This window comes from Chrysochloris asiatica, unplaced genomic scaffold (genome assembly GCF_000296735.1).
Source record: "Chrysochloris asiatica unplaced genomic scaffold, ChrAsi1.0 scaffold00100, whole genome shotgun sequence".
Classification (NCBI taxonomy): domain Eukaryota; kingdom Metazoa; phylum Chordata; class Mammalia; order Afrosoricida; family Chrysochloridae; genus Chrysochloris; species Chrysochloris asiatica.
The window spans coordinates 7401573-7415734 of record NW_006408618.1 but is presented as its reverse complement, the minus strand read 5'-3'; the positions used below and the strand labels follow the sequence as shown (position 1 = coordinate 7415734).

The 14162-nt window shown below is 41.1% G+C and overlaps 1 protein-coding gene across 1 annotated transcript in view; it reads right to left on the bottom strand.

Moving 5' to 3' along the window:
• Window positions 1-14162, bottom strand: part of PAPPA2 (pappalysin 2) — a 536466-nt gene that overhangs the window by 267005 nt on the left and 255299 nt on the right. The window contains exons 4-7 of the mRNA XM_006867073.1: window positions 13768-14061; window positions 11857-12049; window positions 7734-7855; window positions 4035-4524 (exon numbers count right to left, since the gene is read on the bottom strand). Coding sequence (XP_006867135.1) covers window positions 4035-4524; window positions 7734-7855; window positions 11857-12049; window positions 13768-14061 — 1099 coding nt within the window. The remainder of the gene's footprint in view (window positions 1-4034; window positions 4525-7733; window positions 7856-11856; window positions 12050-13767; window positions 14062-14162) is intronic.

Here is a 14162-nt window from a genome sequence, read left to right as displayed (position 1 = left end):
GGAACCCTGTGTAGGGTTTCCAAGTCTTTAAATTTTTATGGGAGCAGAAAGCCTCATCTTTCTCCTATGTAGTGACTGGTGGGTTCACAATCCAGTACTTATCATATGGAGCCATCACACTTCTTAGCTATATATCCTTAGCTATATATATATAGATAGATATAGATATAGATAGTCCTGATATGGTGCTATGGAATAAAGTACTGAACCACAAGGTTGGTGGTTCAAACTCACCAGCCACTCCTTTGCTAGTGGTTGGTGACTTTGAACCACCAATCTTGCAGTTGAAACTAACTTTGCAGTCCAGCGCATTAACCCACAGCACTACACGAGGACTCACTTTCTCTCTATCTCTCTCTCTCCATATATATATGCAGTGGCTCTGTACTATAAGTAATGGACTGCAAACCACAAGACTGGAGGTTTGAGCCCACTTGCTGTCCTGGTATTCTGGGGAAGGTGAGGCTTTCTGTTCCCACAAAGATGTACAGCTTCAGAATCCCTATGAGTCAGAACCGACTCCACAGTACTTAACAACAACGTAAATCTCTTAGAAGTGATCAAAGAAACTCTAGATGAAAATTTCAGGATTTGGGTTCAGTGAGGAGACTCTACTTGATGTATGGATCACAGTTCATTTTCTTGCCTCTCAAAAAAATTCTTGGCTTTAAGTTACTGAATCACAGAGTAAGAGCAATTATCTTATAGAAGGGGGTAAGACCACCTCCCATCACCATCCCATCTAATTGTAATTTATTACAATTAGAAATGTAATAAATCCATTGAATTACACACTTTAAATGAGTGAACTGCATAGTATATGACTTATCTTTTTTGAAAGAAATGCATTAAACTCCCCACCTCCAAACTTGACAAAATGCATACATACCAGGATGGAGTCTTATCAGCTGATACCAGAGATGGAAGGGGTTTATCAGACTCCCTGTAGAACCCAAGTGTACTGATGAAGTGGAAGGTGTGAGAGACAGAATACTTAGAAGGGAGAAAGGGCTGCTGGTTTCCAAGATCAATTCTGCCCTCATCTTCATTTTATCCAGTCTGCTCTAATGGAAAAATCACCACTACAGTCACTCTAAGGTGAGAGTTCCTTAGGAACTTAGGGAGACAGGAGTCTCTGAGGGCTGCTGGCTGCTATGAACAGCTGCCATGAAGTTCCTTCCAAGTTTCTCTCTTCTTTAACAGACTCAACTCAACCACAAAGCCTCCACTCCCTCACTCCATGCTTGCAACCAGCAAACAGGAAATGTCTTAGGGTTTCAAAAACACCTTTAAAAACCTCTACACTGGTTTTTAGGTATTTTAGTAGAAAAGGCATCTAAATATTAAATACTTTTTAAATTTCCAAATTATCTGTCCTTCTTGGGAAACCAATTCTCTCATGAGGATGCCAGATATTTCCAAAAACAAGACCAATTTTATATCCTACCCAACACTGGTGGCTTCCCTTTACAGGATGGTTTCTGCCAAGCTCTTGTCTAGCCATGCCTAAAAGTCTTACACTGCTCTGTGGCTGGGAAAATGATCAGATAGAAATGTCAGCATGTGCTTACTCTTCTTGGGGGTAGAAACTCAGCAGCAGGTAGCCCAGACTTCAACAATCTGAGTTTGTAAAAGGAAGTGTGTTACTAAGGACAGCCAGGAAATTGGATTTTAATGCTGAGTCTGCCGCTGACTTGCTATTCAACCAAATTAAAGTTAAGTCTTAGTTTTCACATTTATAAAATGGGATACTATTGACTTCAGAAGTTGTTTTTGTTTTGTGGAATCCATAAACATCAGTTGCTGTCGAGTCAATTCTGACTCACGGTGACCCCATGTGTGTCAGAGTAGATCTGCTCTCCATAGTTTTCAGTAGCTGTAATCTTTTGGAAAGGAGCCCTGGTAGTGTCGTGGATCAGGAGCTAGGCTGCTAACCACAAGATCAGTAGTTCAAATTTACCAGTCACTCTGTGGGAGAAAGAGGAGGCTTTCTGCTCTCATAAAGATTTGTAGTCTCAGGAACTCTATACAGGGTCACTCTGAGCTAGAACTGACTCAGTGGCACACAACCACCACACCAATCTTTTCGAGGAGTTCTGGTTTGGTGTGTGGGATAAGCTCTGGACTGCAAACCACAAAGTTGGTGGTTCAAATCCACCAGTCACTCCTTGGAAACCCTATAAAGGGTTACTAAGAGTCAGAACTAACTGGATAGCACTTAACAACAACAATAATCTTTGGAAGTAGGTTGCCAGGTCTTTCTTGTGAGATACTTTTGGGTGGTAAATTCAAAACATTAATCTTTCAGTCAGTAATGGAGCACTTAACTGTTTGTGCCAACTAGGCATTCTTATTAGAGAAACTAAAAAATGACTCCCCCCCCTTTTAAAAATCCTTCCCTTGATCTATTCTTCCATATGAATTAGTTTTTTGGGTTTTGTTCTTTTTGACTAATCCCCTGTCTTCTGACTTTAATTCAGCGAGCACATATGGGGGAAAAATATAGTGACATTCAAAACAGACATTTCTCTCTCCTCTTTGTTGTAGACTGCAAAGTAATCACAAAGTTGTCCCATTCTTGATGCATACTCCCTAGTGATGTGACTTTTCAGCTCTTCCCATGAACAGGAAGTCTATTCTGCTAGTCCTTGAACTGCAAGGGAGGAGCCCTAGTTCCTCAGCAAATTGCTAGGAGGTTAATCAAAAGGTTAGGGGGTGTAACCCATCAGCGGCTTCAAGGGAGAAAGGTCTGCTTCCATAAGACTACATAGGGGGCAGTTCTATTTTGTCCTAGAGGTGATTTTTGGCTGAATTAGGAATTGGCTGTATGACCTGCTAGTGAAATATTATCATGAGTAACATAAACACAGACTTTAAAAGTGCAAACAAATGATATACAATAGGATGAATGTAAAGCTAATGTTCTCCCATGTAAACTATCACATAATTCACAATGAAACATAAAAAAAAAATTTTTTTTTTAAAGTGCAAACATTTTTGGGCTTGTCCTCCCTGGAAACTTCTGTCATGATGAGAACAAGCCCAGGTATGCTGACTAGAAAACAAGAGACTATCTAGAAAGAGGCCTACATCTTCCAGCCATGCCAGCCATCTCAGCTGAGGCACGTGGCTTCTTTATGAGGCCATTCTGGGCCATCTCAGTCCTGGCTAAGCTAGTCCAAACAAGAACATGCCATGCATGATAGAATCATGAGAAATCATATGATTTTTGTGTTAAGCCACTAAGTTTTTTGAGGGTTTCTAATACAGTATCTTTGATAAAACTTTTTTTTTTTTTTTTTTTTTCTTTTTTGATCCCTAATTCTGTCCTCAGGGCAGACTCTGAAGAAAATTATGAGGTAGGGAGAACTGGAGAATTTGCCTTTGGAGATATCAGCTTCCCACTCTAGGCAAAGAAAACTTTGAAGGCAACAACTTTATTTAAGTCTGTGTTGCCAGCACTGAATATACAATGCCAGGAACATAGAAGAACTCACTAAGTACTTATAGAAAGAAGAGATGAAGGAATAAAAGGAGAGCTGAGAGAGGAAAGTAGAGGGAGGGAAGGAGGAACAAGAAAAAGGTGTGTGTGTGGGGGGGAAGTCTTAAAACTGAGTACCATGTCTGCAGGGTCTTGGCCTCTTAGCTCAGTTAAGGAAGAGTTTTCATATTTTAAGTGGTGGCAGATTACCAGAAAGTGGTAGCAAGGAATCAGAAATTAAATTGTGTCACCATATAGGAACATTTGATTCTGACTGACTGACTTGTGGCATTCACATTTATTCTGACTGAAGCAGTCCAAATATTTGCCTCTTTTTTCCAAAATCATAACGATGGCATTAGCAGCCAGAACCCTGGGAAATGTGTTACTTTGCCTTAAATATGTCTCTTCAGAATAAAATCTTCTCTGAGATTCAGAACACTTCTTCAACCAAGAACATGTCAGAACATTGAAAAGTGGGGGAAAGGACACAAAACCCACCCAAAATCCCCAGGAAACCCCATAGTTTAGAAGGCCCTATTGCCCAACTCACATGTCTACGAACTTCCTGTGAGGGTGTGTCACCACCACGGGCAAGCCAGTGGCAAATGGGGGCTCGCGGAGAACCTGGTACCTCACAGGCCTGCAGCCAGAGCACAAGAGACTGTGGGGCTGAGAAGTCAGGAGAGCTGCATCAATCTCCATCCGCTCATCAAAGGTATAAACTTTCACCCCCAAAACCTTCCCATCAACTTGCAGTTTGATAGTGAGTGGGGTGTCACAGAAAGTGTCTAAGGGGCCCAGGTGCACAGACTTCTGGTGTTCCAACAAGATCTCTGTGTCAAAGAGTGCCTGGGAAGAGTCCATGGAGAGGTAGGTGACCCATAGGGTAAGGGTGTCAGCATGGACCGGGTGCTGGAAGAGCAGCTCCAGGCTACAGCCTTCTGCAGGGCAGGGGACCGTCATGTTCATGTGGTATAGGTGGAGCTCTGGACTCCAGGCTTGCAAGCTGGGCTCACAGGGCTGATCTACATCTGGAGGCCCTGGGGGAGAGGAGCAGAAAAACACATCAGGTACCACTACTGAACATTGGAAAATAAGCTGCCACTATTAGAGGCCAGAAAGAATGAAAAAGAAGGTATTTGTAAGCATAGAATACCCACAAAAGCTAATTAGCTTAGTAAATTCAATCTTAAGTACAACTGAGGACAAAGATGCTATAAGTCAATCATATTGTGCTCTTGTCACCTCTACATGGTGGAAATCTGGCAGAGAATTGAGAATGGAGTACTAGATGCTCTGTAAAAACAGTAGGTTGGTGCAGAGTAGGATCTTCGAGCAGAGGAGACTTATTTGTATTTAGTTTATTAAAAATTTATGTAAAATTTAATGCTCCCAGAACCTTGTTTTACTTATCAACAAGGCAAATGTTAATTTCAGCCTGTCAATGCACTCTGTTTTAGCAAAGGCTCTTCACAAAATTTTTTGATTCCCTAAGATTTCATGTTGGCAGTTTTTCCAGTTGATTGTTAGCCAAATTTTGAAACCATACATTGAATTTCCATTGCAGATGAGGTATGTGTGAGCAGGAAAGTAGCTGAAGGCAGGAAATATAAACATGCATTATTGAGTGCGAACAAATGGAGAGTCAGTAGTTAAGCAAACATGTAATAGGGAAGGGTCAAAAATCACAAATATATTACAGTCTGCTCTGTGGAAATAATCCATATGGTTTTCTTTCATATATGACATGACAAGAATAAAATAGTTGAATTACAAATCAGCAGGGTTGGACTGTAGTCAGCGCTGTGCCATTAGCTGTGAGAATGCAGCAGGTCTTTCTAAGTCTCATTTCCCACATTTCTTCAATAAGTTATAATATTTAACCACCTGTTAGTATAAAGTATATAGGTTGCTATGGAAGATCTATATAGCATTATACAGAATTCAAGTTTCTCCATTTGCAATTATTTTTTCCTTCAGAAGAATCTGGAAAATAAAGAATGTCCCAAAGCCCAAAGGGAGCAAGTTCAAGACATGTGTGTATGTGTCTCTGTGTGTATTACATCTTATGGTCCTTATTGCTTTTGACCTACATTGTAGTTTCATTCATTAAATGAAAATCTATTGTGACCCTATTATGAGCCTGGCATTGATTTAGGTCCAGGAAACAGAGTGGTGGACAAGAGTTAAAAGGTCTTGCCCTTGTTTGCCTGCAATAAGGGAATGGATGCAACAATAAATAAATAAAGGTATGCAGAGTATAATTTCAAGTAATAATGGGATCTTTGAAGAACAAAAACAAAGGAGGTCTAGAGGAAGATGGAGTGGAGTTGCAGGCTTTTTTTTTTTTTTAGATTATGGAATCAGAGGAGGCATCTCCAAAGAAATGATAACAGACTATGGTCTGATTCAATCCTGTATTCCTCATAGCATTTAGAAATCATTTGGAGATCAATAAGTGTCCCTTAATTGCTATTAAATATATTATCATAATATCTGAAGACCATATGATTTGACTGCTCTGCTTGAGAACCAATCATTTTTATTGTGTATATTTTAAATATGACTTGGTTCTTCACCTTTTGAAGCAAAGGGAAGAAAGACTAGTATTTCTTAGCAGAATTGTCCAATGCTTATCCCAGAATACTTATAAAATAAAGGCCCTTTGGAAGCCAACCCAATAGCATCACTGCTTGTCAGAAAAGTTTTTGTCATGGTCTCAGGATATAACATGAAAAGAAGAACTAAAAGTTTACCTTATTTGCTTCAAGACACAATACAAGAATTTGATCACAGAACTCCCTTACCCCTTTAACCTTTACCAGATAACTGAATGCTTTAAAATATTAGAAAAGGACCAGGAATTCAAACAAGCATTAAAACACCAGCATCAAGCAAACTGTTGGCCACAGAAATGGTCTTTGATGAAATGCCAGTCAAAAAAATAATTCTAATACAATGCCAAAATATATTCATTTACCATTTTCCCCTGAAAATTCTCATTTGAGAAAAACCAAACACAATCAGTCACGTGAATTGTCTCCCTCCAGATTTCTTCTAGAGGCTTCTTTTCCTTGAGTATCTATGAATCTGAGGCAATACAGGTGTTATAGTTATAAACCCTAGATGCAAATTCTCCTGACTGAGTAAAGACGCTGGAGTCATTGAAATAGGACTGTGTCCAACACATATTACTGAGTGCTTTTTGGGATCATAATAAATGTAAGAAAAAAGATGATGCTCAGCTTAGCACTGAAGATGGTGATAATGGAAGAAGTCAAGTCATTCATCAAAAGTGCGAAGACCAAGTGTCAACAGCATTTTTTGGACCTGAGTTGTGAAAAGATTCATCTAAATTACCTTCAGCCAATAACACATATGAGGGACTTCAAAAAGTTCATGGAAAAATGGCATTAAAACATGATGGAACTTGCCAACAAGCTTTCTGAAGCTCCCTAGTGTACGTGTCTGAGAAGTGAGGGGAGAGGGAAAGGGCCAGCTAAAACATATTTCCCCTCCTGGAGCCTAGCTTAGATCATATCCTAAGCACAACCAGTACCAGTGATTAATAGACTCATAAAACAGCATAGATCAGAACAATCAGTTTGGAACACCTAGCTCCCCACCCCCACCCCCACCCAAACTCTCTCAGCCAGTGCATGAATGTTATTTGCAATGTGTTCTCCATTACTCCTGATACACAGGAACAAAAGGTCAGCTTACACTGCTTTGTGGTAAGGCTGCTGCTTGGGCTGGTGGGCACATGTAACACTATACTGCTGAGTCATTTCTCCCTGAAGTCACCCCCTCAACTGGGCTGAATTCAGTTCATCCATCTATTCTATAAGCCAACCTCTGTGTCACTATATTGTTGTTGTTGTTGTTAAGTGCCGTCAAGTTGGTTTCGACTCATAGTGACCCTGTATAGGGTTTCTGAGGAACAGCTGGTGAGTGTGATTCAAATGACCTTGTGATTCAAATGATCTTGCAGTCTTGTGCTTATCGTATGGTGCCATACTAACACCATAGACATTAGGCCTCCTCATAAACCCCACGTAGGTAGATACTCAGCACACAGAAGTACCAGGCAGAATTTCTCCGAGGCACTTGAAATAACATGCATGTACATATACACACACACTACATACTACCTTTTCCTTACCACACCACTATTTCCATAACAAGAGAATGCTCCACCCCCATTCTCAGTGGACAAGAAGGTATAAATCAGAAAACCATGATACTTTACCTACAGCCTCCTCGGGAGTCCAGTAACCAGAGGAGTCACACACTCGCCGGGAGGAAGCTGTGTGTACGTACTGACGGAATGTCCCATCTTCAGTGCAGGCTCCACACACACTGCCCGGGTCCCTGAGAAGACAAAAGGAGAGATGTGGGAGAATCCATCAGATGAACTGGGATAAAGAAATTTCCAAGGCCTTTGTAGGGAGGAGATATCTGAGATGGTTAATGAGGCCCTAGAGGATAAGTAAGATCACAACTATTTCTCAACTCATTTCCTTTGTGGGTAGACCTCGTCTTTGAAAATTTCATAGTAACATGAAACTCTCAAGCTCATGAAGTAGAAGAATTAAACTAAGTCATAAAGGAGGCCTTGGAGATGTAATGGGACAGCCTTTATACTAGAAGCATGAGATGTTTCAATATAAAACTCCTTTCTACAATGATTCTCAATAAGTCATTCAATGACCCCTTGTAGTTCATACACTCCTACAGGCAACAATTTTCAGGGTAGACTTATTAATTATGTATCTTATTGTATTTTAAACTTGCTGTTCTTAATCACATATCTAAATGTAATAAAATAACTTTTTCTTGCCATCATCTATGGGGATGCATCCATATTTCTAACCATGACCAAAGGTCCTTCACCACCTAGCTCCAACCTTACCCACCACAGCTCCTTCAAGAATGTAATGCACCATTCACAATGAACTTATACCATTTCATAAGCATCATATCCTTCACACAGATCCTTGAAGCATGCTGTTCCCTCTGAGGTCATTAGCCTTCTCTAGCTTTCTCTAGCAAACTCCTACTCACCCTTCAAGACTGATTTGAATGTAGGCTTTGTGATGGCACTCAGTCTGATTCAGCTGAGTGGCTGACGATCCCTCCTCTGTGTACTCGCTGTACCTGTACCTGTTGGCTCCTCTCAAGAGGGCTGCTCTCTGGTATCCAGCATTTCCATTCAAATCCTTTTTTCTCATTTGCTTCTTTCCATCCCCAACAATTAGCACAGGGACTGAATTCAGCAGGCCTATAAATACTTGTTCTAATAACATATAGGAAGCTATTAACTCAATCTGTGAAGTACTCTTCAAACACCTTATTTTGGGTAACTAGAAAAGATAAAGCCAACAAGAGCTAAATAATGAAGGGGATAGTCACTTTATGAGGCTGTCTCTGATTCTTACACTCTTTATTGAGATGGAATGGGGGCATTAAATCAGGGTCTCCCTACAGCTAAGGTGAAAAGTAATATCTTGCAATGTACTAGAAAACATTATTGTTAAGTAGGGATAATGACTACATAGCTTTTAAAAAATTTATCAAATACTTTCTATATTACAGGCATTGCACAGCTTGTTGCTTTTCATAAATTACCTCTAGTTCCTGTAATAACCTTGTGTTTACAAGTAAGGAAACGCAGGCTCAGAGAAGTTAAGTAAATTGCCTAAAGTCCATAACAAATTCTTTAATTCCTTTGAGCATGTTTCCAAGCATCATGTAGAGTCCAGCACTTTGATAAATATAAGGCGTAGTTAAGCCCCAACTCCTGACTCCAATCTGTACTCACTTGGAAAGTGGACATAACTGAAACCCACATTCCCTTGATGCACTTGGCCCCCCCAGGACCGTGACTAAATGCGTAGCTAGGACTTCTCTCTGACACAAGGATTCCAAATACCTACTGGGATGGAGTAAACACAACCCCAGGCATGACACAAATTGCCGGGTATGTGACGTGAGTCTCCCTGACACATGTACCAAGAGGCTTCAAAACTGGAGCCTAGCTAGATGAGAAAAGGAAGCAACTGATAAGCCTTTCTGCCCACAGACTTGTAGCAATCCAATGCTGATGTCTGCTTTCTAGTAACATTTGCACCAGAGAGAAAATTGAAAGATTAAATTGTTTACATGCATTACGTAAACTGATGTAAAACTCTGGTTTGCACATACCACTGAAGACTTACTGTTCAGCCAGTTCATCTGAAGCTGCACCAGGTCATGACTGCAGGAAGATGGTCACCCCACCCCTTGCTCTTATTTATTTATTTTTCTATTAATTTATTTTGGGGGGTTTGTATGGATTGGAGAAATGAGTGAGGGTGAAGGTTGGGACTATGGTTAGGTCTAGGCTAGGAGTCCTGGTGTGGTACTGCCGTTTAATGGGCTGGACTGCAAAGTTGGCTTGAACCACAAAGTCCAAAGTTCAAGCTCACCAGGTGCTCCTTGGAAACCTTACACAGGGTCACTGTGAGTCAGAACTGACTCAAAGGCACATAACAACAAGGCCAGGCCTAGGACTTCATTTATTGTTAGGGTTATGGTTAGGACTAGGGTTATTGTAAATGGTAAGGATTGGGCTAGGGTTAGAAGAAAGGCTTGGCCTTGTTTTTAGGGTCACAGTTAGGTTTATTTATTTTGAAATCTATTTGATTTCCTCTTCATTTGGAAAATCATTCTTCTGTGCATCCTACAGACATGTGTTAACTCACAAATGGAGCCATGAGAGGTAGGGTGTGGCTGGCAATAAGAATGGCTTTATGGGGCAGTAAGGTCTAAGTGACATGTATTATGTATTATCAAGCTATCAAGACTGCAGAAGGCTGTAAACACCATTCTGAAAATTGCTCATAGGCTTCCTCCATCCCTGTGTCTCTCTTTCCTCTTTCCCCAGCCTTTATGCAAAGCAAGGTGCATGTAAACATGATCCAGAGACATCCAGCTCCTTAACTGTGACCTGCCACCTAGAGGGACAGTGTGCAAGTGGAAAGGGGGTTATCTCTTTGCTAGATGATAAAGCCCTGACTTGAAAAATTCATTTATTTCTACAATTCTGACATCAATGTTTTATTACCAATTCCACCTCTATTTAGTTGTAGGGTCTTGGGTTACCTGCTGCATGTTTCTTTATGCCTTGAATTTCTAATTTATATGACAGTAGTTGTGCTTATTGCAAAGATAAATAAGACAGCTGTAGATTAAATACTTCTCAGAATGCTTTATATATGTTGAAAGTGCAGTTGAGTCAGTACCAACTCATAGCAACCCTGCATAGAGTTTCTGAGGAGTGACTGGTGTGCTTGAACTGACAACCTTGTAGTCTGAACAGACTTTGCAGCCCAGCGTATTACCACAGCACCACACCTGGGTATAAATTGTAGGATTAAATAAACAATAGCTCTGGTACTGTAGGATAAGCACTGGACTGCTAATCAAAAGGCTGGTGGTTCAAACCCACCAGCTGCTCCTTGGAAACCCTATACATTATGAGTCAGAACTGAATCAATGGAACTTCACAACAACTTCTTGTCATTTAGAATCAAAAAAGACCTCCAGGCCAATTTACTTCCAAAACATCAATGAATGAAAACCCCATGGAGCACAGTTCTACTCTGATGCAAATGAGTTGCTATGAGTCAGAGTTAACTTGACGACAGCTCAACAGCTCGTAGTACCAGGTCATGACTGGGGTTCTGGTCCATTAGAAAGTCACTTCTTCCATATCTACTCTGCATTTTGCAAATACTTCCCTGATGTATGCAAAGAATAGATGACTGAAGTTTCAAGTAACATTTTTTAAATAAACATGTCATATGCATCTATTATGGCTAGCCAGGAGACAGAAACAAGGATAGATCTGTCTCCAAAAAGTCCCCAGTGTGGAGGAAAAGATAGAAAATGAACAGATAATTAGAATACCACAAGATAGTAGCCATAAGAGAGAGTAACAGAAGGTGTCAGAAATGGCCTCTGTAAACCAGTGAAGCCCCGATCACAGCTTTGGGCAATGCACAACCTCCCACCACTATCTAGAAGATCATGTCTTACTTCTCTGCCCCGCCTCCCACTATCATTCTGGAAACTGTAAACCACTACCCCACCCTTACTCCAAGGAGAATGACTGATTTGGGCAGGTGGCAAATGCCTCCTCTGTTCGGTGACTTCATCCTTGTCACTTTGACAGCTCCAGAAACCTGGCCAGATGTGACATTTCCAAGGAAACATCTGTCAGACCCATGGGTCTGTGGCTCATCACATGTGTGAACATGAGAAATGTTCACACTCTTTATTCCCCCAGAGAATAGTGTACCAGCCTCAGCCATGGCGAGTGCCTTTCTCACCTGTCATATACAACTCCACTAATTGGAGGCAGCCAGTGGATAGTGAGGGACTTGTGGTTCTGCCCGATGACCATGGGTGGGATGGGGATAGGGGTGGGCTTTCGGCTTTGACTCCATTGCTGATATACAAGGTCCAAATAGCAATGCATTCGGGCCACTTGGTTAGGGGTGAAGCTGTCAGTGCAGTCATCATCTGCAAAGACAAAATGGGAGCACAACAGATGAAGCTTTAACCTGTGAAGTTCAGAAAGGCAAAGATCAAGTCTGTCTTGCACATGTCTGAATCCCCAGCTTCTACCACACCACTTCTTAGACTTGATGAACACGTGTTAAATTAATAAAAGTATTCCATTCCAGGAAATTTCTAGGCTGAAAGTGGTAAAGAGAAGGCAGAAACATCATGCTTACTGTTTTCTAAAATAGGGCCATTACCTTGATGTTGGGCTGGACCACGGTGAGACTCACATCCTGAGGTGCAGGGCTGTTCTGAGCTGATGGCTGCTTATTTCGCAAACCACCAGATGGTAGTGCTTCAGTATATGGTCTTTCTATTCGTGAACCTTTGTGGTGTTGCAGATACTTGCTGTATTGCCCAGAGACCTTGGCCAAAGTCAGTGAGCATTCAGTAACGATGTTAAAGAGGAGAGAGTCAAAATGCCAAGGAATGACAGCTCCAGTCTTACTGTTGGAGCAGGCAAAGTCCTCCTTATGGATACTTTTTTCATAGGACTAAAAAGGGAATTACCTTAGTAAAAATGCACCAAATATTCTCCCCTGATGCATAACTCTTTCTTTTTCCCATCACAAAGGTGGTACCTAAACAGTCCTGCCCTCTACAGTTAAGTGTCAGACCGCTCTGCCCCTGCTAAGTGCCGCCATATGCTTGATGGAGAAGTCAGGGTGCTGGTCCTTGAGAATCTGATGAGCCTGAATTACTCACCATATGAGACTTGGATAGAAACATCTTGATATATCCCAAAATAGATCAGCTCATAACTTTTTTTTTTCTCTTCCTTGAAAAGTATGGCCAGAGTCTGATGGTTTATCCTTTTAGAGAAATTTGGATATTATTTTAGAATGATCCTTCCAGATATATTCTAGAACTTACCACTACCAAGCCCCTAGAGCTAACAGCAAAATTATGGTCCTCCTTCTCCATTAGAGAAAGTCACCAAACCAAATTAGGAAAATGTAAGTCTCATTATCCAGAGACTGTGGCAAGCTTTTCTTTTCTCCAGAACAAGAAGGTGTGAGAAGACAGGGAAGAAGCAGAATTCAGGTGCTGGACTGAGGAAGACAACCAGATCAGACAATGTAGTTGATATCAGGGTCAGGGAAATACCATTTTATAATTGAGATGGTGCCATTTTTGATAGTCAAGTTAAGAATTACTCCCTGGCTATGGCTGGAAGAAGATACTTAAAAAAAAAAAAAAGCATAAAATAAAAAATAATCTGGAGCTTAGAATTAACCAGACTTTTCTTTACAATAGCATAAACCACCACCTTGACCTAGAAACTTCTCTATCACTGCTGGATTCTCCTTCTGAGTAATGGCCTGAAGGATGTGGACAAGAACAAGACTAAGTCCTACAGGTGGGAGGGCCTCAAGAAGCCTCTTAGGTTTGCTCCTCTCCTCCCCTCTTAAAAAAACAATCCAAGATAGAAGTGCATCTATTTTTTTAAAATATGGTAGAAAAGATTCCAGTAAACAAGACCCCTTAATATCTCAGTATTTCTTTTACTTCTTGAAGATATTTTAAAAAGAGACAAAGTACACCATCAATATGCTTCAACTTTCTAGTAAAATTTGACAAACAACTTTCTCCACCTCCCACAGTCCCTCCCCAGCCACCAAGGGGTTCCATTATCATTTTGATGGAAAACCAAAACATCTTGGCTGTTGTTATACCTGTATAACTCATGTAGTTGCTGAATGGGGCACCTGGGAAGTTGGTGAAGCCACAGGTGTCATTGGTTGGCTCTGGGTCCTGGCACAGCTTACTCTTGGGAGTAGGGGCCGTGTCAGCACAGAGATCCCCTGTATCCATGGATGGCACTGTCTCCCTGCAGGGATCATCACAGGATTCTCTTTCACTGACCCCTTTGAAGACATGGTACAGTCCAAGGACATGGCCCACCTCATGGATCATGATGTTGGTATGGCCAGGCATGCCGTAATAGGCAGGGTTGAGGACAACACCACCTGCAAAAGAAGGTTTGGAGAAAACCTTTGAGCATGGAATAGGTAGAAGCTCTCCAATCCTTAATTGTGTAGGCATTGTATAAATATCCTACTACTGAAGT